This window comes from Patiria miniata, unplaced genomic scaffold (genome assembly GCF_015706575.1).
Source record: "Patiria miniata isolate m_02_andy unplaced genomic scaffold, ASM1570657v1 HiC_scaffold_24, whole genome shotgun sequence".
NCBI classification, from domain to species: domain Eukaryota; kingdom Metazoa; phylum Echinodermata; class Asteroidea; order Valvatida; family Asterinidae; genus Patiria; species Patiria miniata.
In genome coordinates this window covers 3,721,804-3,748,276 of record NW_024037063.1, presented here as the reverse complement: position 1 = coordinate 3,748,276, position 26,473 = coordinate 3,721,804, and the positions used below count along the sequence as shown (strand labels likewise).

Genomic DNA, 26,473 nt, shown 5'->3' with positions numbered 1-26,473 from the left:
GCTCTGCATACTCCGTTGGTAGAACACCCGTACATAGTTTGGCAGTTACTGGTTCTAACCCTCCTGTCATTTTTTCCTCCATTCAACTTAAAATAAAACACACATTTTTTTTTTACGTTACGTTTCTAAGGGATGACTTGCTTGTCAATCATTTGATTAAAAAGAAAAAAAAAAAACTGGCCTTTTTTTTTTTAACCAACATGAGGTTTCTCTGTGATGCATTTCACACAAAACTGATTTTTGAAAATAACTAAATTAGGGTGCTTATGAGGTAATCATTCACATTATTTTCTGCACATACTTAATAAAGTACAGAACGCACGACCAAGACAACAAAATGTGTTTAGCTTGGAAGGTATGAGCCAATGATCCCTCTGCAATGTACGTTATTTTACAAATTTCTCAGCTATTGAGAAAACAAGAAATCATAGCCATAAGGAGCCCATCACAATTCATATCTGGGAGAGTTTCGGACAAGTTCCAGACATTGTATCTGGTATAGTTGCAAAATTCTGAACAACTTTCTCGCAATCTTCCGGCAATGAAGTTATCATTATTGTTGAGTCAAGCCGTTGCTAGTGAAAATTTTCCAGGAAAATGTCCGGGACAAATGCAGGGCTTCTTCTAGACAAAGTGAATGATTCTACCCGAAACTCATCCGGAACTTGCTCCGGATATGAATTGAGACGGGCCCTAAGCAATTGACATCAAATAAAACTGACTGAATCTTGCTTGATAAACACAATTTGCATGCTTAGTAACTGCATGAATGTTCATACTCAATGCTAATGCAAACACAAATGTGAGTTTGTGACATCACAACACATGTTGGAGCTTTAACTTTACAATAGTGGAACACATTTCAACTCCACTGAAAGTTTTGCCATGAGTATCTCATGATCACAAATTCACTTTGCATGTGCATCCGTGAAGAGTATGACCCAACTTTACATCTGAATAACCGTGAATGTTATGGTTTATGTCTTCATTAACAAAAACAAGGAGTAAAAAAGAAACCAGTCTGACAAACAGCGGAAGAAGGTAACTTACCACACAAAAAGTTACTGATGTAACTGTTCAGAGCAGTGTCTCTTGTTGAATAAACTCTACCTCTAAAATGTACAACACTGTGACCGTTCACTTTCGTCTCTCATACAAAAACATTTCAAATTCAAGTACAAAGATCTGTCATTTTTTTCTGTCATTTACATTTCTGTACAATGGAACAGACTTCAGCTGTAGAAAAAATTACGAATAATACAGGTACACTTTGTTAAAAAAATGCATGTACCGGCTTCACAATAAGTTAAATTATGTTTACAATTGAGGGATATACATGTACAGTGTAATAATTATTTTTGTATAAAAAATTGGCACAGCATTTTTTTTTTAGTAAACTGTGTCGACTATTTACAACATTTTGTTAACTATGTGGTTTAGTAAATACATGTACAACCGTGGTATATAACTAAGAGGTAAAAACAAGAATATTGTGTCGATGGCTAAATGAAATACAACTTTTTATGTTGAATGACTAACAGTGTTAGGTATGTAAAAAGGAAGAAAACGACTATTTCATGAATTTTGGCAACTTTTGCGAACATGTGTTGGCTGAATATTAGCAGTCAACCAATCACAGGGCTTCTTATAAAAATAATAATAAAAGAGGCAATATCATCATATATTAGTATCCACTTCGAAGAACCATTCTGATTGGACTTAATAATCACATGACCAATGCTCAAGGTTCTGACTGGCCAGCACAATTTAAAAAACGCATCTGAATGTAAGTTGTTGAAAAATATTTTCAAAAAAAAAAAAACGAAGGAAAACCAGATTGTGACCAGAATTACAGAATATTTCTTAACACTGAATTTGACAGAGAAAGCAATACAATTCCAAGGGGCCTCAAAGTTACAGTTACAAAATTACAGTTGGGAACTTTACCCCATTTTGGCACACGAGTTAGAGAGCAGAAAAACGGAGAATTTTATCACTAAAGTGCAGATTTTGTTTCTTCAGAATTCTCTAAATGTTCTAAATGTTGCCAAACAGTTTCATTGCTTGTTTGGTTTACGACATATCAGGAAATGTTTGCAGTGCTTCACTTTTTGAGTAACTTAAAATTTGAATTGTTGGCAGTGTGGTGAACCAAAAAATCCAAGCAACTAAGTAAAAAAGGGGCTGGGTAGTTTAGCGAATTCACAAAAATGTGGAAGGGGGAAAAAAAAGAGGATACTTGTTTCGGTTAAGACCTTGATGAGATAAGTCAAAATGGAAAAATGGTGGCATTCTCTTTTCGAATGTAGTATATAGCTTCAGTCACTACGCGCAGGCAGTGGCATTACTTGGCCAGGGTAACGCAATTCAATATATGACAGTGGCAGGATTTTTTTTCAGTTTCGTGAAAAAAAGGAAGCCACTAACATAGTCAAGAGTACAATCTTGTAGATATTTCGACGAAAAATGTGGGGTTTTTTTAAGAAAAGGGGACTGATATAGTATTTAAGCGATACAATGTAAAACACTTTTTGGTTCATAGCTGGGTGTAACTTTGGTGTTTAAACTGATAATACATTTTCACAGAAAACATAATAGTTTCAAAGGTGAATTCGTCATTTAGGGGACAAGTATTATGGGAAAGATTCAGATTTATTTTGGCAAACACACTAAATTTGAATACATGAAAGTAAATATGAATATTCATATGCTCTGGCATCTTTCCCACAATACATGGTTATGGCTATTTGAAAAACAAAATGTGACCAACATTTATTTTATATCTACAATGTCGCAGTGTGGCTGGCTTAAGTAGAACTAAGTAGAATTTTGCCATTCATGAAACAGTCACAGACATATTGTGCTGCATTCAATTCAATGCATTTTTTTAATGCCATAAGTGACTGTTGCATGAAGTTTACACTCTAATGACATCCAATTTGTCCCATCTTGTAACTGTACAAGTTGACAAATTCTCTCAAGAAAAACTTAGAATTTTTTTGAGAAACCAAATCATTAAACTGGTGGAAAACAAAGCCAAATACCCGTTTCTGTGACGAGAGAAAACAAAGTCTGAAATCTGAGAGAATTTGCCAACCCGCAATTATCTTTCAAATTTTTAATCTTTTCAATTGAAATTCAAATTGGCAGGGCAGTGCATAAAAAAACAACACAACAATGGCTCTGGACACATAAGTTCATCAGTGGACCCTTATTTATGCCAATACACATGGTTCCAAATTTTGGTGCTGAAAACATGCATCTTTGAGGCAAAGATGTTTTTGAAACCACGGCTTCGTACCAGTTTCCAATTTTATATCTCCGACTCCAGAATTGTTCCAAAGTTTTTACATGCACACAAAATGGAAACACCGTTCACCTTGATCTGATATTGTAGGCTTTGATGTTCATGAAGCAAAACAGTGATTCTATTGAGCTGGAGTTCTCAACGTCAGGGGCCTGAAAAACTCCTGCAGCCTCAGCTGGACATGATGCCAACGTTTGGAAACACCAAAGGTTTCGGTGGTGCACAGTATGGTCTCCTCAGCGGTTCCTAAGAGACAGTGGGCGAGACACTGGGAGGGGCATTTGAACGTACTGCCGATGGTACCTGATGCTCACACTCGTGCGCATGTACCCCATCTCCCCCAGAGCTTTCGCGAATGGTGACAAAGCACCATTTATTGTCCACACATTGAGTCCATTGTGGAAAACTTGTGTGTGGAGAGCCATGGCTTGTAGTAGAGGTGGGCAGGGCAGGGAGTGATGGCAGGGGGGAATATGTTACACCTTGAAGTCCTCCTCTTGCATTTTCGCTAACGTCTTCTTGACTCGCAGCATGGTGAGACGGGCGGCCGGGTTGGGATGCCAACACTGCGTCATGACTCTTGCTATTGATAGAAGGCTCTGCGGACAAAACAACAAAATGGACATTCATTTTAGAACTCCGATAGACTTTCTCACCCTAAACGCTCCAGGTATATTTTTGCTAAGACCCGTTTCAGACTTGAGTTCCAGAGTTGCGACAAATCAAATTATGCTAAACATTTCAATTAAGTACATGATAAGCTTGATGTTTGAAACATGTAGGAGTGACTGTTGCTGTCATTCAGAACAACTCCTGAGTATGGTCAATGGATATCAATACATAATCCTAACCCCTAGGATATTTTGGCTAGAAATGCTTCTGAATGCAGCAACAAACAACACTTGTCAAAATGACGAGCCTGCTTGGTTTAGCAAGATCCATCAGGTAAAAAATCTCAAGGGTCAAACGGCCTCAGAGTCTGTGGTCACCAACTGCAGCAGGATACAACTGTGGAATCGTTCAATAGGACCAGCTCCCATTGTCACAGAATTGGCCGTTTATGCACTGGTGTTGGTAGCTCAAAGATGCACGGTGTTTTGTTTGGCAGGGATAACATTTGTATCTCTGAAACCAGCCCACCTTCATATCCAAGAAATCCAACCAATTTCAGCCAACAAATTCACAGACTCTTCACACAAATGAGAAATTCAGCATCTGATAATGAGCCTTTCTACTCACATCGTCTCCACTCCACCTGTTTGGAATGTCAGGTCTTCTCCTCTCCTGAATGACAACCTTCTGCATCTCCTCGTAAGTCGGGTTGGAGCTGGGGACAAAGTCGTGGTACGGGACCTGAGCGTCTTCTACTATTCCTGTAGATTGAGGAACGGGGGGAAAAACCAAAAGTTAAGACATCTGAAATTAGCATATAACAATGATAACTTGTGGTGATTTGACTGACTTGTGAGAAGTTGACATCTCTGATGTAAAATGTTGAAGTTAAGTCCCTCACAAGATCACCGAAAGTTATCCAGTCCAACGTCAAGCTACAAGCTTTAACTACAATAAAAGAAAGCTTTTGATATTGTTCATCCAATGTTCCCTGTGACTGGGCTTGTGATGTACTTGTGACTTGTGAGAGATTGTTTGTTTTGTCAGCAACTAAAATGACCATCATGGCCTGATATGTTGGGTACGATGACATGAAATCTGTCAACAACAAGGTCCCTGTCAGATACGTAATTCAACCATACGTTGCCTTTAGTTTATCAAAAGTATCCATTATAAAATTGTCCTTTACTGCGAAGATATTACACTCAAATCTTCTCAGGATAAACACAAGTTACAGTCGAACACCTTTATAACAAGGTCCTTGGGACTTTACAAATTACTTTGTTATAACAGGTACCTTGTATTAACAGTAACGGAAAACAAAGGAAAACAAAGACTTAGGACCTAAAATGTTGCTTGTTATAAGCATGACGTTGTATTAACAGTGCTCTTCCTATCAAGTAACTTCAGCCACAATCAATTTTGAAACAGAAAGACAAAGCAATTGCGATCTGTGGTACAGACCTCTTGTGACACATCTTCTTGCGATTTCCCAGAGGACCAGACCAAATGAGTAGACGTCTGCATTCTTGTATGATTCAAAGGCGTTGACGTTAATCGTTCCATCCAGCACCTCTGGCGCCATATACCGCCTGTTGCCTGTCCGTGATTTGGTCGGTAAGTCAACTTCGTTGGTCTCGCTGGAATGAGAACAGCCAAAATGCAAAGAGTAATACCAGTGAATGCAATGCCTACTGCAAAAATGTCTGTATCAAAGAATGGTCTGAGTACGATGTAAATTTCGCACTTCCTTTAGATGAGAAATGAAAATATTGGAACACGGTAAATTATTTGCTTTTGACTTCTACCAGTTTGAATACTCCTGCAATAATTTCGTAAAGTCCAATTAAACTTGTCTTTTTCCTTGACAGTTGTTGCACTTTAATACCTCCAGATGTAAAATGTCAACTCATAGTTGTAATTGGGGTACCAGTTCCCCACAGATACTGCTCAAAAACTGGATTGCCGAGCTGATCACAACAACTTGTCACATTACATTTCCGGGATCTTAAAATTGATAACATTTTAATTGACTGTCGGTAATATTTCAAAGTTGGTAATAAAAAACGTCATTGAATTTTTTTTTGGAGGGGTAATTTAATTTTCGGCTTTGATCAACTTGCTTTCTTGCTTGTCAGCTGATGATCTCGTTAAGCCAAGTGAAGCATCCGGTGAATTAAAAGTGACGGGGATGTAATGAAGAGTTTGTCCCAGTTTGGGAAACGGCACCCCACGAAGCAATCAGCGACATTTCCTACATGGGAAATCGTTCAATTTGGCGACTCTGAAACCACTGCTAGAGTACCCCTCAAGACATGTTAATCCTGTTGGGGGTTTTGAATTGGGGGGGGGGGGGGCAGCAAACATCCCTGGGGGGTCATTATGGTCACTAGACATGGCCACATCCTAATTGTGTTTCCTTGCGTGTGGATTTTCTCTCAGACAGCTGAGTGTATGACCATCTCATGCAGAACTCTCTTCCTAGCTCAGTTGCAAATGCTCTTTTGAGAAAACTGCATTATCAGAAAGATTTAATAATAGTAATAATAAAAAAATCCAGGGTGGAATGGGCCCCCAAAATCTGGCTTTTGAAGGTGCGCCAAACTGGCTCCTGCCCATACACCAATATCCACTTATTCAAGTAGCTTGCTCATTCTGATACGCACCTTAAAAACCTTGCTGCTCGCGACATGTCGCCAATGGCGCACGTCCCATTGGCCCTGACCAGGACGTTGCGACTGTTGATGTCGCGGTGCGCGATGGCAGGCTTGCCCTGCATGCCGCAGATCTCCGAGTGGAGATGGGCCAGGCCGTTGGCCGCAGAGTGGGCCAGTAGCAGCATGGCTTTGGTGTCCAGGATGTTGTAGCGTAGGTAGTTGAACAGGGCCCCGTGCTCGTGGTACTCGGTGATCAGGAAGAGTTGGGTCCAGGAACCAGACCCTCGGATGTCGGCAGCTATGAAACCTAAACAAGATGAACAGAAAAAGCAACTTATTAACAACAAATTAACAACAGAATCTGTGTAGAATTTGACTGTGAAGGTGAAAAGCTGCCTCATTCAGGCAACAAGTTGATGGTGATAAAGTGACTCCCTTTTATTAAATCCTGGAAGAGAGAAACAACTGTTGTTAACTACCCTGCTTATGGACATCAACATTGCTGTATCCAGACTCACGGTCCCTTAGCACCTACCTAAGATGTGATCATGCCTCGGGACAACTCTTTGATATTCACAAAAACAACTTGAAGTGGCCTCTCCAAAAGTTCAAAGAAATTATGTGGTGGGGCACTGTCCTGTAAATCTCTCCTATTGTGGTAGACTCCCTTGCTCAAGGACATTAGACTCCCAGCACTTATCTAAGATGTTATCATCCCTCAGGAAACATCTTGATATTCACAAGCATTAACCAATAAGTGGCTTTTACAAAACAATTGGGTGGGGCACTGTATTGCAAATCAAGCCTATTGTGGTTAACTCCCTTGCTCCAGGGCATCAGACTCCAAGCACCTACTGTATTCAGACTCACGGTCACTCAGCACCTACCTAAGATGTTATCGTGCCTCATGAGAACCGTTTGATAAATCTCCGTCTCCCTGAACCAGCTGGATTCTTCTTCCGTCAGGTAGATCTTGACGGCAACGTGCTCTCCCCTCCACTTGGCCTTCCAGACCTCACCGAAGCGCCCCTGCCCAACGCAGCGTATTAACTGCACCTGTTTGGCTATCGTGCGCTGAACCTGAAAAAAAAGAAAAAGCAGTGTCAAATCGAGAACAAGTACACTGTCTATCCAAGCCCCAAAGTCACATCTCAAGTCAATTACTTTCAAAGAAGCTACCATTTATTGTGATCTGAAGACAAGTTTCTCGTCGTGGATGTTTACTGGTACATGGCATTACTCTGAAAGGTATTAGGGAAATGAAGCAGATAGAAATGAAGGTTTCCACCCAAACAAAATTGCATTTGGGCAAATCCAGCGTTATGAAAGGAAATGTAAAACCAATTGACCAGATCTCATTAAACGATTCAGAGAAATGATCCAAAACTCCTAGTCTGTAATCTCCTTGACCATTACTAGATGATGGATGTATAAGATTTGGTAAAAAACTTATTTCAGGTTTATTCACTGAGCTCTCATTAAGAGCTTGATCACGGGCATTAATTAACGTTGGGATGGCCCGTTTCACAGTACAGACTTTATCACTGTTTTCATGACAGAACAGGCACACAAGATGACAACACACTGATTGTCAAACTCAATGTCCCTCAATGAGCATTCCGTTAATCATGGACATCACATCAACCCAAATTAGCAATTTCTAGCTCACAATTCTCCGAAGCAAATCACAAAGTCTTATCTGGGACTGACTGCTGGGGTTGTTTTCCTCCTCGTTCATTATCCGACATTTCCTTTCCTGTCCTCCCTTGACACATCGAGGCACTTTGTTTTAGTCTGCTCCAAAGTGCACACGGCCTTGTTTTTTCTGGGTTTTTTTTGGCAGTGGCAGCTGCCCGTAAAAACAACTTTATTTCAGGCTTGTAGCGAGTACATGACTTGACTTGAGTCCAACTCAAGTTGCAATGTTCTCAACTTGATGACGTACTACCGGCAAATTACTCGGCTTGAGACTCTGAATATTTCTACTTGAGTTACTGCTCATAAAGACTTCAAACAATAAGGGGAGAATTAGTACTTTGAAGTTACGCAATTTAATGTACAACTTGTAAACTTGTAGCTGTAAATCTCTTGAGCAATAGTGTGACGTAACTAGACTCAAGCACACTTTGTGACTCGACGCAACAGTGTTGACGTACGGACTGCACTCAACTTGAGTTAGTGCCTTAGAATGACTCTACTCGACGCGAGTCACAAAATTCAGTAACTTGTACTGAAAGCTGACTCACGGTTCTGGTTACTCACTTACATGTGACTCATACTTGGTGCAAAGACTTCACAAAGTTTTGGCATTGCAAATTGCAAATATTGTACAGATTTATATTCCGGTGAATTTCTTTGCCAATATTTCGTGATATTTTGTGAATATCTGCATTCCTATTTCAAGAAGTATGACCAAGAACCATGAATCGGCCTTCAGTCCGTCGGTCAGTCTGACTTACGAGTAGTGGAAGCCCAGAGCCACTGCCTGATCCAGAGACTCGGTTCAGAAGCTCGCTGAGTGATTCCCCGTCAGTGATGTACGTCTCATTTTGCCGCGTTCTGCTGACCTCCACGTCAAATCTCCTCCTGGCTTCCCTCTTTTTTAACCTTGGGGAAGACAGCAAAATATAAGACAGATAATCACAAGGATCATCATTACGAAAAGAATGATCAGTATGGAAGAAAAACGAGCAACGCAAGAGGTTGGAGTCAGATTAAGCCCAGAATATGAAAGTCATTTGTGATATAGAAAAAGGGTTTTTGCTTTATGCCCTAACTCACCCGCTGAACTCCATTGTACAGAGTCACTGAATGTCAAGTCCGAAACTAAGACTTTGGGGTCTGGCTCAATGACTCTTGCTCTTTTACTGATTCATTTGGGAGTCAGGGATCTAGACTAACACTAACAGTCTTTGGTGTTGTTGGGCCCTGATGAAGACTAATCCACTGACCACAATTGGAACACACAACTGAAATGGTACAACACTCACGCACACTTTGAAAACCTTCTTTAGTTTGGGGCACAGGTGTAATTTGGCAACCCAATTGGTCAAAAAAACACTGGATGGGTGTGCACAATCTGGGAGTGAGTGTTGTACCGCCTGAATGATGATTTCCAATTGTGGTTTACGGGATTGGTCTCTATTTGTCACGATGCCCAGAATCTTACCTGATATAAAGGAAGGTACTTGTAAGAATGAATAGGACTGCGCAGATTGTTACTGAGACTAGGAGTACAATTTGATGAGCTGTGTCGTATTCGTACTGATCCAGAGGTTCAACTGCATCAAAAAGAGAAAAAAAGGAAAGACACAAATTAGCAATTAAATAATACACAAGAATCGCATGAACATTGTTTTTGTTAAATTTCTTTTTTTTGAATAAGCATTCATCTTTAATCAACTAAATGTTATACAAGTTGATTGCTTTTCAAGATCCTGTGAAGGCGAGACAAATAATTGACAAGCTTGCTCTGGTAGGACTCAAGCCCATGACCACCTGGTTATTTAGAGCAGACTTCCTGCAAAAATTACTTTTCTGTTGACAAATCTTTTCTAAACCTCTTTTTAAAGTTTGGTTTATAGCTTTTTAGAAATGAGTCACAAAGTTGGCTGGAGCAGAATAACAACATGAATGTTAGGTGGTTTGTCACTGTTTGAAAATCTAGGTTGGGTGCGTGACAACGAATAATGTAATAAGTGACAGTAATGACGTATGCGCAGAAACAGGTGTTGGGAAACTCTCGGCAAAAACAGTGACAGGAATGTGACCAAAAATAAGCAGGCGTGAACCCCAGGTTATGAATTTTATCTCACTGTTTGAACCCTTCTTTGTCCCTCTACGTGATTTATAACGTCATGGATTTACAGGGGGAGCAAGGTAATAACTCAATTGTTGGGAGGGTAGTAGAGTCGTGAGAATCGATTCTTGAGCCAAAAGGTTGGACTCGGAAAGTTTATCCAAGGGTTCTCCAAACTTTTTTTTCTGGGAAAAAGATCGAGGACATTTCTAAAATCATTATTTCACAATCCCACGTTGCAATTTGGTAACTTTTATTTGCGGCCAAAATTTGCATGAATCAACGAACAAAATGACTGATCCTTTAAGCTCCGCCCCTTGATGGTAAGCCAATCCAGATGCATTTATGTAGGTCATTCCTGAAATAAGTAGAGCTACGGCTTACCGGGGTATTTTTGTAGTGCTCAAATGGCAAAGCCATAGTCACTAAGGCCAAAAAAAAAAAGTCTCCGGTTTCTGGTATGCGCGCGCGTCGCCGTAGCCATGCGCGTCGGCAAAATGAAAAAGTTTTTTTTCAATGAAAGATGATGTCTCAAAACCGCCAAACTCACTGGTTTGACTGGAATCCTGCTGCTGCACAATTTTAACGTGTTTTTAGATTGGGTTATGGATGAGAATAAGCTTTATGTGGCCTCTCTGGACTCCCATATATTTGCACTAAGTTTAGTCGGGCACCATTTGCAGTCATCAGCACACATTTGAAGCAAAAAAATCAGGTAAAAAAAAAAAAAAAAACGCGTTGCCGCACCACTTTTTGGGCAAGCTCCATACCAGAAACTGGAGACTTTTTTTTTTTGGCCTAATGTCTTGATTTTGACATGTACATGTAACATGTACTGTGGGAAACAATTCCACACTACATGTTAGAGCGCCATCTTTTTACAAGAACTTGACCCCCACCTTTCTGTCTTCAAACCCAACCCCTTCGGGACAGTTGGAGTCTGTTGTCCAGTCCTGTCTAATCCTCCCTAATCCTACCCTAATCCTGTCTAGGTGGCTAATCCCAGAGCACCAGACTACTCAGAATTGCGGAATGTCGCGGGATTGCCTGCAAGTCTGAGTAAATCAAATTGTAATTGAAGGTGATGAGTGCTTCTGATCCTGTCAGGATAGAATCAGGTTTTTACAAATTGTTGTTTGAAAGTACCACGGAAGGACACTCTTAAGGCCAAAAGCAAAATTGAAGCAATTTTCATGATACTAATTAAACATTGGAACTTTCATTGTGGCATTCGCCAATACCTTACGAATACCACTACGCACTGAAATTCGAGTGAGGTGTAGCTCGACGATAGTGTGGATGATCGATGGTCGGCCGTTAATAAAATATAAACAGTCGCACACATGTACTAACCTGTTTGTAGCGCAAACAGCGACCTCATGCGGCTAGACTACAATACGCAAACCAGTTGGTGCTGAAAAAAAACGTCTTAGAACAACCGCTGCGATGGCCTGTCTTTTTCGGGCATTTTTCGTTATCTTGTCGCTGGCTTTCTATCGAGTTATATTTGGTCTGAGGACTCCAAACTTGTTGGAGAATGTAGCCACACTATCCCGCTCACTATCCATGTAAAAGATGAGCCTCCACGACCAAGTACTGAATAATAATCTCATCTTTATTCTCATATGGGGTCGTCGCTGGAAATCCAACGACAAAATAAAGAAAAACATCTGCTAAGCTAACGGTTGTTCCAAGTTATTTGTTCAGCACCAACTGATTTGCAATTGTAGCCTAACCGCGTGAGGTCGCTGTTTGCGCTTCGTACAGTACATGTTACTGCATCGCACGCAAGGCCACTGTTTATGTTACATTAGCAGCCGACCATCGATCATCCACACTAACGTTGAACGCCTTGACCAAGGCTACGTGAAGAATAAACCGGCCTTAAACACATAATATTCAAAGGAATTCAATCTTGACCAAAGTTATCCCCAAGGAGGGCAGCATTTGGTAGTCCCTTATGTGACACACATACAAGTAACAGGCCTTGTTTGGGCCAAGGTTGAAGGTATAAACAAATTAGTATCAACAGACTGTCTCTCCCCATCCGTTTTCTGCATTACATGGACAATAATTCAGGATGAGCAAATTGGGCTAACCCTCTCCTAGAATTCCAATGAGGGCAGCCAAAAAAATTGGGGGGGGGGGGGGTCATATTTTTAACCAAGTTTCCGGTCTGAAATTTCGAGTTAGCGTGGGCATGTTTATACATGATTTGCTATTCTTTTGATGGAAATAAGTTCTCAATTTCAACTTAACATGGTTTTTTAGTTAACCGGTTTTGACTTATAGAGATTTCACTGTGAAGTGTAGTGAAAGAGAACCAAAAACCTGTAAAATGTCACACGGTTTCAAGTGTATAGTAGAATTGGAACACCAGATTCTCCAGGTGGGAATCGAACCTGGGTCACAAGATATTAGAGGGTAAGGCCACTACACCTACCCAAGAGCATCTGACCTCATGCTGGAATCCTTGTTCAGGATATTCAACATTTTCCTTGATAAAAAAAAAGCCCAAACACATGTATGGATGGTACTCTAGCTTGGTATAGACTGCGTGTTTTTGTATAAAATTTTAAAAAAGCGTAAAAACAACGCAAAGAAAGCGTACACAAAAGGTCTAAGAATGTGTACATGTACATGAACAATGTTTGTACATGTACAATGTACATGTACATGTACATGCACAGTGCAGTTGTACACAGTTCAAACAGTGAATACAACTGTACATTCACCAAACACGTACATGTACTTTACCAGCCATCTGCTTTTGCAGTTACACCCGACCGTAATCAAATGATAATCAGCCACAGAAGCGGAGACCATGTTTTTGATTTGTCTTGACTTAGCCTGACTACATTCTTGAAGCTGGATGGCTGAACCATCTGTCAAGCAAGCAGTGACATGTGAATCCCATCTTCTGCCGTTTCAGTTCTCAATTCACAGAGCCCAACATTTATTATCTTAACAACTGCTTTTTTTTTTTAAGCAGTAAACCCAGAACCCATGGCCCATTTCAGGCAAAGTCTGGGGCCGGTATTAAAGGCTTTCTGGCTGTTTGGACCAACCCTGCGTAACCCCGCCAGCATCAATTTAAAGCAGACCCCAAAAGCCAGATTTGGTTTGATTGAATTATTCCTGTAATGTACATTATTCGCTCCCTTCCAGACTGACATCCCTGCAGTATTTTTCCAACGACCCAAAGGTTTTTTTTTTTTTTGGGTCGCTCAAGATTACATTGGTGACCTGAGGGTCTTGCAGGCTCCGTCAGCACAGCCTGCTGCAGTGGAACCGGCTTCTTAGGGCAGGGTACCAGGAGACTCTAGGGCCAGACTGGAATCCATAGACTGGCACCAGGAGGGTCAGAGGTCTGGTCTCACTAGGCCAGTTATCTGTTGACTCCTTTGACTTCTCGCAAAAGGAGGAACACGCGGACTTGTGATGGGTCCCTTCCCTTTATTAGACTGACTCCCCTGGCGAATTCTGCAATCTCTCATTCTTTTTTTTCCCCTTCTACTGCGGTTGTTTTTTTTATGGGCATGGACGTTTTTATGGACTTGGGATGTTTAGTGAGGCTTGGAGTATCAGTGGCAGGAAATAAAACTGGGGTGAAATGGGGGCATTTAGCTATTTCTGTAGCGGCGGCAGTACTGTTTATGATCCTCTTTTGTTGCCAACAAGACTTTATTATCAACAGAGTTTTATATTCACTTGGAAAATACTGATCCCTACTCTGTTGGCTACTATTGTATTTTTATTTCTTCTGCCATGAGAAATTATGGGCCTTCCAAACTCAACCAAAATCTGGCAGTCTCCAGTAACCTGATGACATGCTGTGACCAATAACATTTTTTAATACCAGTACTTGTGAAAATGTAGTCATACTCATATTCGTGAGAAAAAAATCCCTGTACTGGTGCTCATGGCAATGTATTGATAACTGCATGCACATGAATATATTCTCTTATCTTTTTGAATTTTTAGCTGTGAAATTTCAACAAAACTACCGTTCAGTAGGTTTGTACTCGTAGCAATGTACTAGTACGCTTGCACTCAAGGAACAAGATCCTTGTGATTTTGGCAGTAAAGGACTGGTCGGTTTGGGCAGTACAGGGTCAATTTACCTGGAATATCTGCAGTTGTTGTAGGGGCGAGCGTCGGGCTTAAGCCTAGGTTACACATTGGCTTGTCGTTGCAGCACATCATGATGCGTGGAATCGTGTGTGCCTTTCCCTTGCATTGGAAAAGACCACCATCCTCCATGGGCGCTAGACAACCATGTGACCTGCAGAAGTGACATGAAGGAGAAAACGCAGAAAATTGTTACAAAAATTGGATCAACACCACGAAAAAAATAGTTACATTTCCTGTTACATCAAAAAAAAATAATAGGGTGGGTGAGTGGGTAAAATGTTATCTTTTTGAGGCTCTACATTGTTTCATAGCCAGAAACAAATATGGTGGAATGATGGTCGATTAATTTTAAAAATTTGTTTACAGTGGTTTTTTTTTTTGCAAGCATTCCTGAGAGTTAATTAACATGTAAATGAACTGCATTTCTGTTCTGTTTATAGGCTTTGCTGCAGAGTGTTAATATATTCATAGAATAGAGGACAATGTCCAGAAAAACCTAGGGTGGGGCGTCACCATAAGTTTTTGCTTTTAATTTTTTGAATTGCATTTAAGCGCTGGTTTCATTGAACACAGACAATGTAAGCAATTCTTTAACCAAAGTGTGCACAAACCTGCAGCATCTTTGCACGACAAGAATGCACCCGAGGGTGGACACACGATCAGACAAAAACTTTTGCAGCAACTGCGACGTTTCATATTTTTGAAAGCTCAGGGCAAATATACCGGTACATCTAGTCTTAACTTGCCAATCTCTGCCAGCCACAACACATGAGGATAGGTTAACTATTCCGCCATAGGTTAACCGAGTCTAATAACAGGATTAGGTTGCAAAGCGAGTACACGGGAAACCAGGACATCTGTCCGCAGCGTGAGCTGACACTCCATAGGCACGCCAGGTATGCGCTACACATGTTTCTGCATTGGATGATAACCTAAAGCAACTCCCCTTGAACAAAAGCCAGAGACAAATTTGGGAGAATGCCAAGATTTGACTGAAATTCTTAGTTGGTAAAAGTATTTATTTTTTTTCCGGGTCATGTTTTCGAATTTCGCTTCAGTCCGATGTTCTTTTTTCTCTCGAAAATTCTTCATTTGTGACCATTTTTCTAATAGAAATAAAGCAGATTTTGTAGGCATCATTACAATTTTATTTACTGAGTGGTCTTAGTACATGTACATTTCAGCTCCTATTGATAGTAGTACATGTATGCATGCTACGGCTAGTGTGCTGAGGGGGGGGGGGGGCAAGGGGACAGATTTTTTTTTAAGAATAAGGGGTGATTGTAACCTCGTGATAAAAAAAAACCTTGTAATTTTTTTTTATTGAAATAAGACTTTTTTTATGGAGGAAAAGTTACTACTAATTGCATTTCAAAACTGGTACAAGTATGTACATGTAAGTCTTCACAATTATAGAACAAAATTGAAATTTCCTCGAAGGTTTTTAAAACAAGAGCACAGATGTATTAATGCCTATCTCTCTGTCAATACTGCAGAATCCTGCTATTGCTAAAGCTGTTCAAACGTGTTTCACACATCTTCATATCGAGATTCCTCTCTCCGCTGGAACAAAACTTCAAAAACAAATAAAAATAGCTCATTTAAAGATCGTTTGGAAAAACCATGAGCGTGAGCAATCCACCCCCCCCCCCCCCCCTATAAGGGGAGCAATGATGACAGATTCTGCAGGGTGCAGGATGTGTCCCTCACAGCGTACTCTGAGTCACCATAGGGGAATATGAGTAAGGAATTATCGGTGTTGGCTTGAGGAAAAAACTTCTCAGCCATGAAAAAAAAGGAGTAATTCATCTATTTGTTAGGTGCCTGTACCTTCATCTTCGTTATGAGATGCGGGACAGGTATGAAATTGGATTACGTCGTCATCTAAAGAAGTGATGTATTCATCAACAAATCCTGTCCTCAAATGTAATTATCCAACCTCAGTTGATTAAAAAAAACCTTAAGAAACAAACAGCCACATTGTTTGCAAAATGATGGGATTAGAAAAGACTAACATAACAAGCTAAAGCTATGGTCTTTGTTTTCAATTGATACATTGAGATGTCCTCATTAGTCAAAATGAAAAGTAAACGTAAACATGAACACGATCTACAAAAAAAGAGTTTTTACTGCAAGAATTGGATTTCTTACTTAAAAATCCATCGTCCAACGCCTCTTTTATGTTTCCAACCAAACTCCGCCCCTACCCCTTACTAATATCACAAAATTTGATACCTTCACCACTTCCTCATCCATAAACCATTTAGGGACCCACTTACGGGATAGACTGAAATTGAACTTGTAATTGGCTGGGCTAGGATTATCGCCAGACGCAGTCGAGGCGCTAAATTCTATTACAGCGGGATAATTTGCCTCTTTTGCCATCCTTGCCTCAAAAAAAGGGGTCATCGCTCAGTTCCTTTGGTGAAAGTATGGGTCGGAGACCGATGCGAGCATCGCTTATTGAGTTTCAGATTTTTTTTTATTGAATACAAATTTTGTTTAAAATGCAAAAGAGTTTGGAAAAAAAGGTTGATAAAATGAAATTTTGGTCATCCATCGCTTCATCTATCTGCAGGGTTTTTAAATGATCTCCCGCTGAAAAAAAAATGGGCTAATAAATGCCAAGAGCTACTCTCATTCCCGTCAATTTAAAAGTCTGAATTCGGTTAGAAAGTCAGCTTGCACAATTTTCAGTTAAAACCAAGAACTAGTGGACTCCCAGAAGTAAACAATAATAGTCAATAATCTGAAACTCGCATCAAATACACAATAAGCTAATGAGCAGTGGCCGGAAAGCACGTATCAAAGAAAACTGGATGTCTGCTGCCCTCTACTGACAAAAATCAGCCAACTACAAACGACTAATCCCTTTACACCCCGAAGCCTTTCGTCTCCCCTCCTTCCACCTTGTGCTACTCCCAACACTAAACAAAAAAAACCTTGAACACCGGTTCAAAGTAAACACAAGCAATAATACTGGGGACAATCTCCCGTCCATGTACACTACAAAATGGCCCAGCCCACTGACAACAATGGCGATGGCTTTTCGCCCCGCGGGCCACTCGCAGATTTTTTTCTTTTCCTTTTTTTCTTTTTTTTCCCTAGTCAAGTGGCAGAGATTTGCATGTGAATGGAACTAAATTGTTTGGACTACCACGACCAACATCCCGAGCTGACTCCTCCGTTCATTGATTGCTTTGCGTACACTAAACAAACTGCATAAAATTCACACAATTTTATTCATCTATGAAAGAAAAAAAAGGAAAAGAAGGAAGAAAAAAATCCTGAAGCCAGGTGGTTGGGGTTCCTGGGTCGATCAAGGTCAACCCTTTCCTAAATCTCTCTCTCTTTCAGGCTTTTGTCGCCCTTGGCACTGCGATTTGAGGGGAAAAAGGCAATATTTGACGGGTCCCTCCGGCGGCTGTGCCACGTGAAGCACACAATGAGTGGAGCCAGACTAAATGACTAGCTGTTGAAATGATCAATAAAACTTGAAAGTGGCTCCTTTTGTTTTGTTTTTTAGTTCCGTTTTTTTCCCCCCAACTGTGGAGTTTAACAACTCCCCAACTGTGGAGTTGAACAAAGTGACATTCAATTTCAAGAGGAAAATCAAAGGTTCAAAACAAATATCTCAGAAATGCTTTTACTTGTAAGCAACAGACCCTTCAAAACTGACGACATGGTCAAGTTACGAGAAGACAAACAAAATCATGGAATCAAAATTTTGATTAGTTGCATCAACAGACTACAAACCGCCAACCTAATCTGTAATCTACAAAGATTTGTACTGTTAAGAGCAAATGTCGCTGTAGTTACTTCTTCTATAGAGAACAGCTTGTTGCATGATTTGATTTCTTTTCAGAATCCCTCCCTCCAAAGACATGTACTCTACACAACACAACATTGGGACATCAACCGCACATGTACATGTACAGTGAAGTTTTAGTGGCTGAGTTTGCTGCCCTAAACTTCAGCAAAATATTCCAAAATCAAGTATGGAGTTTGGTAGACTCAGGGTAGGACAAGAGTGAATGCTTACAGACCTGCACAGTTTTCCAGTGCTATCAATTTTTCTTCTTCATAGATACATGTAAGTACTGGTACATGTTGAACATGTACATAATGTCCACAGTCTGTTTTTACTGTATACTTCAGAGGACCCTAAAGCCTGGTTCATACTTCACGCGAAAGCAAGTGCGAAGCGAAGTTCATGTCGTCAACAATGGTGGACTCGCTTTGAACGTATTGTTGACATCACGAATTTCGCTTCGCTTTCGCATGAAGTATGAAACGGGCTTTAGTGTTTCTGAGGACCATTAGTTTTTCCTTAATTTTGTTGCCATTGTTTGGACTTCACCTTTTCTTGAACAAACCAAAAGTTTTAAACAAACCAAAAGGTTTGTACGGTACACGAAGATGTTACATGTAGAACTGAGGACTTAGCCTCAGAATCCTCAGGCTTATTGTTATAGCAGGTTAACCATTGTTCCAAGTCCTCAGATGTAAAACTTAAGGATAACCAGGTCCACACTGTATATATGTATTTCATAAGGTTCATATAAAACAGTTCACCACTGGTTTTTAGAAAAGGCTTGGGCAGCTCAACACAGATCATACTTCTCTCTTCACATACATGTCCACGTATCAGGGAAATCAAGCAGGGAGAGTAATCCTACATCAGCCTTGACATCAGCTGGAGTCTGACTGATTGAATTATGCTAAGCAGACAGGGGGTTCCTATAGGCTGGAGCCTCATCAAGGTGACAACATTCCATTGCAGAATATACATGTAGTCAGGTACATGTAAATGTAAAGTATAAAAATCTGTATGTAAACTTGAATATATTAATACATGACATGTAATATTCATATAGACATGTAATAGTACAAATACCAGTATGGACATGTAACACAATTTACACATGTACATGTACATGAAATATGCACATGTACATGTAATATACATTTAAACATACATGTACACATGTACAATTTACAAATTTATTCATGAACAGTAACAAAAGTACATACATGTACATGTGATACAAAGGTAAGACTGCTACAAAATTAAACATGTATGATGTGAACATGTAATATTGATGTACACAAATACATACATGTACATGTAGGAGCAAGGAGGACATCTGATTTTATCTCTTTTGCCCAGAACTTCTCACGAAGGATCCATGAGAGCCTTTTAATCTCCTTAGAATATCTCCTGTTGGTGTGTTGACAATTGAATCTTATGCAACTTTAATAATCTTGTAAATATGAGCACAAACATGTACACTTCATTTGATTATTTTTACTGGCTTGACATACCAATGGGCTAGGCTAGTTAGTTCAACATATTTTTAGGTTGCTGGTGGGTTTGTGAAAAACATCTGAACACCATGATCCCTGATTGAAAATTAATACATGAACACGAGTAAAAATGTGTATGCAACATGTACCCACAAACACATGGATCATCTAATCAAATTGCTAGTGAATGTATCATGTGCATGTAAAAAGCCCACCAGACTTCTTTCTTACTTTCTTTAGCCTTTCAATACTGAGAGTAACTTTTTCTTTCAGTTTCAAGAGCACTGCTAGTGTTACACTGTCAAAATTTACTTCTCTATTTGAAGAAGTACAATGTATATTCAGAGCTTCATGGTGATCAATCTAGGTACAGACCCAGTGCATCTACTTAAAAAGGTATCAGGTCAAGTTCATCGTTAACAGAACTGATTCTATACTGACATTCCGGCACCAGTCTAAGCCTTAAAGTCCCATCTGCTCTCCGGAGTTATGCACAATATTAAACCAACATAAACCATAATAGACTGGTTCCTTCCAGACTACAACCAAATCACAAGGGTCCGACCCCCAACAAATCCTGACTGATTTCCATTTTCCCAGCAGAAGTATTTGTTATTCTCCCCTCCCCTATCTCAAATTTCCAGAGCAAAACTCATTTCGACTTCAAATATGAAAGTCTTATTTCAAGGGGGGGGGGGGTAGAAAGTGGATCATGAAAAAATAAAGATGAGGGATAGCGGAAAAAAAATTGTGTGATAACAATTTTCCTGGCCAAAGTCCCCTGTGTAGTAGTCCCAGGTCGGCCAGTTGCACATGGCAGCTCCCGCAAAGTGATGTGTATGACTTAAAGCGAGAGGTGTTGAGAGACGGGTGATTTAGCCAGGATTAGGAGAAGACTGCTGGCTGGCTCGGCTTGGCTAGGCTACCAGAGCTTCTCGCGGAGTCACCACTTTGTACGCTATAGGTTTGCTTGCCCATACAGCGCCATGCTCAACAAGCATTTGTTTTGCTCGTAATCGGCCCACTCAAAGAGATTGGGGGAGATGGGAGCTCTTTAGGGGGCACCGGGGTACATGTACAGCTCCTCCTGTTTCTTGCTGCAAATTGCAATGGATGCAGGATTGAATTCTCAACTGGTCTGAATCAGGAGTAATTTCTTTTTCATGGATTCAAGACTTTAGAGCATGGCCGCTTACATAAAACTTACATTGGCTGACTGAAATTATATAAGTTTGGTACATGTAGATTGATTGTACCTGTAGAGTACATGTACATGTAATTCTACTTTATTTAGGCCTATACTAATAATTCTAAAAATTCACAGCTTCTGATTAGCACCCCTTGAACAAATTGACAAAATCGGGCTGGGGCTATCAAAGGGCTGGATAGCTCAGTTGGTAGAGCACTGGAACAGAAATCTGGAGGTCGCAGGTGCAAACACAGTGAATTTCTTTGTTTAACTCCGAAATTCCTCAAAACTAGGCACTTGCATTGTATAGTGCCACAAAAAAATGGAAGGGTTAATTTCTTATAAGGTTACCCTTTTGACGTCACAAACATTTTTCTGGTCACAGTCGCGAAAACACGCCCCTGAATGTTTACACAAACATCCGACAAAAGTTAAAGAATTTATAGACCCTTTGCACTGCCGCCATCTTTGAGGAGTGTGCTAATACACATGAGTAAGACGTCTGGTGCATTCATTGTTACGGAATCAAATTACCGTCTATTTTGAGATTTCTGCTAAAATGTTTTTCCTAGTTGATCTTGAGCTTCAGGGTCAGACATATCATCTCAAATGTGATGACTCCTTCATGATGACAACATCACAAGGCCAGGGGAAGGAGGGTAGGGGACAGGACAAGGGGTTCTCCACAGGGCCTGTGAGGAGGGGAAGGGGTGCTGATGGACCAGTCAGGACCTCATGAGCGGATATGTAGCTCACCACTACGGGCCCTGTAAGAACAGCTGCTGTTTTGTAGGGGCTCACTTGTATCTTGGGTATAACAACTTGATCAAAACAGACTCTTTCTTAGACAGTTTGTGTAAATGAGAACCATCTCGCAAGAGTTGCAAACTGAAAATGAGAATACTTCTTCATGTAACGTTCAACTGAAAACGAGAATACTTCTTCATGTAACGTACAACGTATACATGTACATGTACGTACATGTATGTCGTGAATGGGGAATCTTAGACTATTTCAATGGGAACAAGAATTGTTGGCCTTTGGTGCTTGACTTTTGTTGCCCTTGATTCAACATTGTTATTTCATTCAATAAAACCTTTGACTTAATTTTTTTACAACTGACTCCAAAACAATGCTGACCAATCTTACAATCTCAGGGATTTTCAGAGAATCTGTGACAATTCAGGGACTTTTCATTTTATTTAAAAATGGCATTTTTTTTTTTTTTTTTTTTTTTTTTTACAATTGATTAGTTATCAGATAAACCCCACAATGGTCTAAGCCTATCTTGAAAGCCTACAAATTAATCTTTTCTACAAAAGAAACCTGTAAGGCTGTAAATAGTACACATACATGTACAGGCACTGACAGGCCCCATTTGAAAAAAAAGGTGCAATCGCAAGACTTGTTCATGTACATGCAACTGTACACCTCGAGCTAATAAAATTGTTATTGGGAACTCTACAATGCATTCACTAAAAACAAACTTTTCAATTCTCTTCCCCTTTATGACTTCACAAGAATTTCCTCACACCTTCTTCCTAAAAGCTTTGGTATGCACACAATGCATTGACTCTTTGACATAGCCAGGAGCCCTTTAACTTTCACAGGTCATATCGGTGTATCATGTTTATGCCTTGGGTTTTGGTGCAGGCACCACATGTATCGTGCTGTTGATTAATGTCCGACTTTGCAACACCATATAAAATATTGTTTTATGTGTGGGAATGTTTAGAATTTTTGTAGGGAATGAGTTAGTTGGTCTGTTAGTTGGTTTGCTTTTGCTGTAAGTTTCAGAAATGGATGGATAAAGGGGGTTGGTATTTTATAGCAAATATTGTTGCACTGATCTGTTTTAAAGTTTTGTATTCATGGATGCTGGAAAAAAACAACAAAAATTGCTGTTCTTGTAGTCTGGTTCCCTGACCCTAATTCAGACGAAACAGAGCAATTTATAGATTTTGGGAAACTGTCAGGTCAGGGAACCAGACTACATGTAGCTGGTTTGCACCTGTTCATGGATGTGTAACCGATTGCAAACAAAATGTGGACTAACTAAATTTGGTAAAATTGGGGGGCAGTATTTGAAGAAAGTCAGTTTTTTCCAACGATGGTCGGCCGACCATCGTTGGAAATTGATTCCACTTTTCTTGAAAATGACAGCACACCAGGTACTGGTACCATGATTTCACAGGATGCTTGAGACTTTTAATCACTTACAGTCAAGTGAGGTATTTCATAATAATTTGGTAGTTTTGTTTTTTGATGTTTGCAAATGTTGTAAAAAAAATTACCTTTATTTTTCTACATTTGTGCATACATACCGGTACTGTATGGTAAAATTTGGTAAAATTCATATACACTACGGTACAATGTTCAAATGTACCGGTACATCAGCACAACAGTGCACACGGACAAATATGGACATCTGTTTTTGGTATTACGGTAACTTAATATCCTGAAATTTGAAGAGCAAAGGCATACAATTGTATTGCCATTGATGAATTATCTGTGCTCAGCAAAAGTGCATGCACTCACATAATGTACAGGTATAATGTAGTCGGGGAATCCAAATTTAAGAGTGTAATGGACAGAACTCAGGACCCCAGACAATTTTTTGTACAAAATCGTACGGATCATGGCTTCTTGATAAGTATTCCTCCTTAACCAGTTAACGCTGGAGGACGTGCTAACACAATCTGGCAATGTACATTCGCAGGGGCTGGCGACGGATTAAATCGTCAAGCTTTCTCGAGTCTCGGGCAGGTGGAGCCTGTACATGTACACACCATTACTTACCATTGGTTTGTACACACCGTGTATTGAACTTGAACTTGGCCGTTGTACACCGCCTGTCATTGTAGCAAATATTGCTCCTTGGCGGTGTTGAAAAATTTGAATTTTAAGTGAGAGCTATTGAACAAATACTGTACAAATGACTTTCCAGAGTCAGTATTTGTGGTGTTTGACTTGGTTGTAAAATTAGGCCGACATATTTTTCAAAAATGGTGTTTTTCAGCCAAAAGTAATCCCAGCATCAAGTGGTTAAGAACCCTAACATGGGCCCAATTTAATTAAATGTTAACATTCACACATGAATTGGAACTGTGATTCCCTGCGTACTTGAGATCTAGGCCAATCAGATAACAGGGAAAGCTGCTTCAGAAGCTTTGAGTATTTTGTCTGTTCTCTCATTTAGGACAAGTCATCAGTCTAATTACTGCGGGACTATTTTGGGAGTACATGTGTTTATGCAACATCAGTTACATAAGTTTTACTTTTATGAGTTACTGAAAATTTCATGTCAAATTCATCAATAAAACAGCAAGGGTCGCTAGTTATTAATAAAAGAAGGTCAGGCCACCAATCTATCATGAGACTATTTTTGATTTTGTCTTGAGTAGTCCAGAGGATGGGACATCAGTTATAAGATTAAATTTTTAGAGTTACTGAAAATTTCATGACAATTTCATCAATAACTTACACAGCAAGAAATTAAATCTAAAAATTAATGTGGCCTGACGTTGCGAACTTAGCAAGTTCTTCTTCAGAGGCTAAAACAGCAAAAGATTGATTGTACTGTGGTTGAGAGGCCTGATTGGTTCTCATTCCTCACTGATGACTTGACCATCGGCCGAGGCGATAAATCTTCTGTCCATTGCACTGGCTGACCAATCGGTGAGATCTGTTTGAGTCAACTCACTAGCCCGGCAGTTGGTCGGTCGGATGGTTGGTTTGTCAACCATGCGGTCATCCAGTCATCTTTACCCTCGGACCCTTTGGTGATGGTCAGCCATGGATGCAACGTGTACAAAGAGATATACAATGCAGACCATTGTTGACACTCTGTTTTACCCAAGCATGCCCATCAAAGAGAACAAAGCCTGCACGGACAGACAATTGTTAGCATGACTTTGTTTGTATCTAGCATAAAATGCTTCAAAGATCAAAGGAAACTGTTTATGTCATCAGCAGGTTACCGTCGTCTATTAGAAACAAGGTAAAGACTGCACTCAATGATTCAGGTGCTTCACATGAACAAAACAGCTGACATCTTTAAACTCACTGGGGCTTTCCTCCCACACGGATTATGCAAAACCTGATCCCAAAAAAAGCTGAAATTGCTTTTACGCTTCTATCAGGCTTTTGTTATAATATTCTCAATCATATTTCACATGGTGAGAAACAAAATTGAGGACCCTTGAGAGACAAATTTGATCATCTCAGGGAAAAACAAAGTAGGAAGTGTCTGAGTGGATGGAAAACCCCGGCAAGTTTTAACATTGGAGTACCCAAGCAATCAAGTAGCACCTGCAAACCCATGGAGCGGCATGGTAGGTGAGATTGGAAAAGGGACAGCTTTGTTAGCTATCTTGTTTTTTTGGGAACTTATACAAGCAATGGCAGCCTATTGGAACTCGTGTTCAAAGACACCGGTGGCATTGTGCATGCAAAGCAACTGCACTGTCGGTGCCTTTTTCTCTTTTGACTAGTCACTTGCCTCGTGACACGGACAATTTCCTTTGATCTTTGAGGCATTTCACGCAAGGCATTGCCAGAAAAGTCATGCCAACAGTGCTGTCCACACAACTTTTATTCTCTGTGATGAGCCTGCTTGGGTAAAACTGAGTGACAACAATGGTGTGCCTTTGTGGTTGCGCTTCATTGCATACACCACATCCATGAATGACCCTCACCGGAACGGTCCGAGGGTACGGATGACTGGACGACCGCATGGTTAGCAAACCAACCAACCGACTGACCAACTGCTGGGCTAGTGAGTTGGCTCAAACAGATCACAAGGCTTGGCCGGTTTATAATGCAATGGACAGAGGACGTGTTGTCGCTTCGGGCCGATGGTCAAGTCATCAGTGAGGAATGAGAACCAATCACACCTTTCAACCAGAATAGCCACATGTACAATCAATTCTTTGCTGCGTTTTTTTTATGAATGAAACCGTCATAAAATTTTCAGCAATCACAAGTCTTAAGTCAAATAACTGATGTCAAATACTGGGCAACCGTCCCAACAATCGCACAACCAAAACAATTGTAACCAAGTAACCAATCAAGCTATCAATTCGTCGGTCGCACTTTGAGGCGACGTATCACGAATAGTTGCCACACCACAAAAAGATGTATCATGTCCACAAAGTCCATGGGTGATCTGTCACATCTTGGAGTGACAAAATTATCGTATTCGTTACCCTGTGCTGCACCAGATGAATCAATCATCTAATAACCGAATAAAAGTTACAGACGTAGCGAACGGTCAAATTCTCTCAAAAACTACTTACGCAATGGCTCCTTCGTGAATGACCCCATCCTCTCCAGCCTGTATCTGTGAGAAGCACCAGCCGCCCGGTCTGAGTATACATGTGTTGTTGGGGGCGTCTTCCGGACAGTGCTCACTGCAGTAGCATTTCATTCCTTCTTCAGCTAGTACTGGACAAATGAAAAGACGGAGA

General features: G+C 40.3%; 1 protein-coding gene across 1 annotated transcript; it reads right to left on the bottom strand.

Moving 5' to 3' along the window:
• Positions 1-1,923: 1,923 nt before the first annotated feature.
• LOC119731656 (bone morphogenetic protein receptor type-1B-like) lies at positions 1,924-26,473 on the bottom strand. The gene is made up of 9 exons (XM_038204861.1): positions 26,303-26,473; positions 14,500-14,660; positions 9,746-9,857; positions 9,036-9,183; positions 7,464-7,656; positions 6,586-6,883; positions 5,384-5,559; positions 4,547-4,680; positions 1,924-3,906 (listed from the first exon to the last, which is right to left on the bottom strand). The coding sequence occupies exons 1-9, from the start codon at positions 26,431-26,433 to the stop codon at positions 3,784-3,786; spliced, it is 1,476 nt and encodes a 491-aa protein (XP_038060789.1). The 5' UTR covers positions 26,434-26,473; the 3' UTR covers positions 1,924-3,783.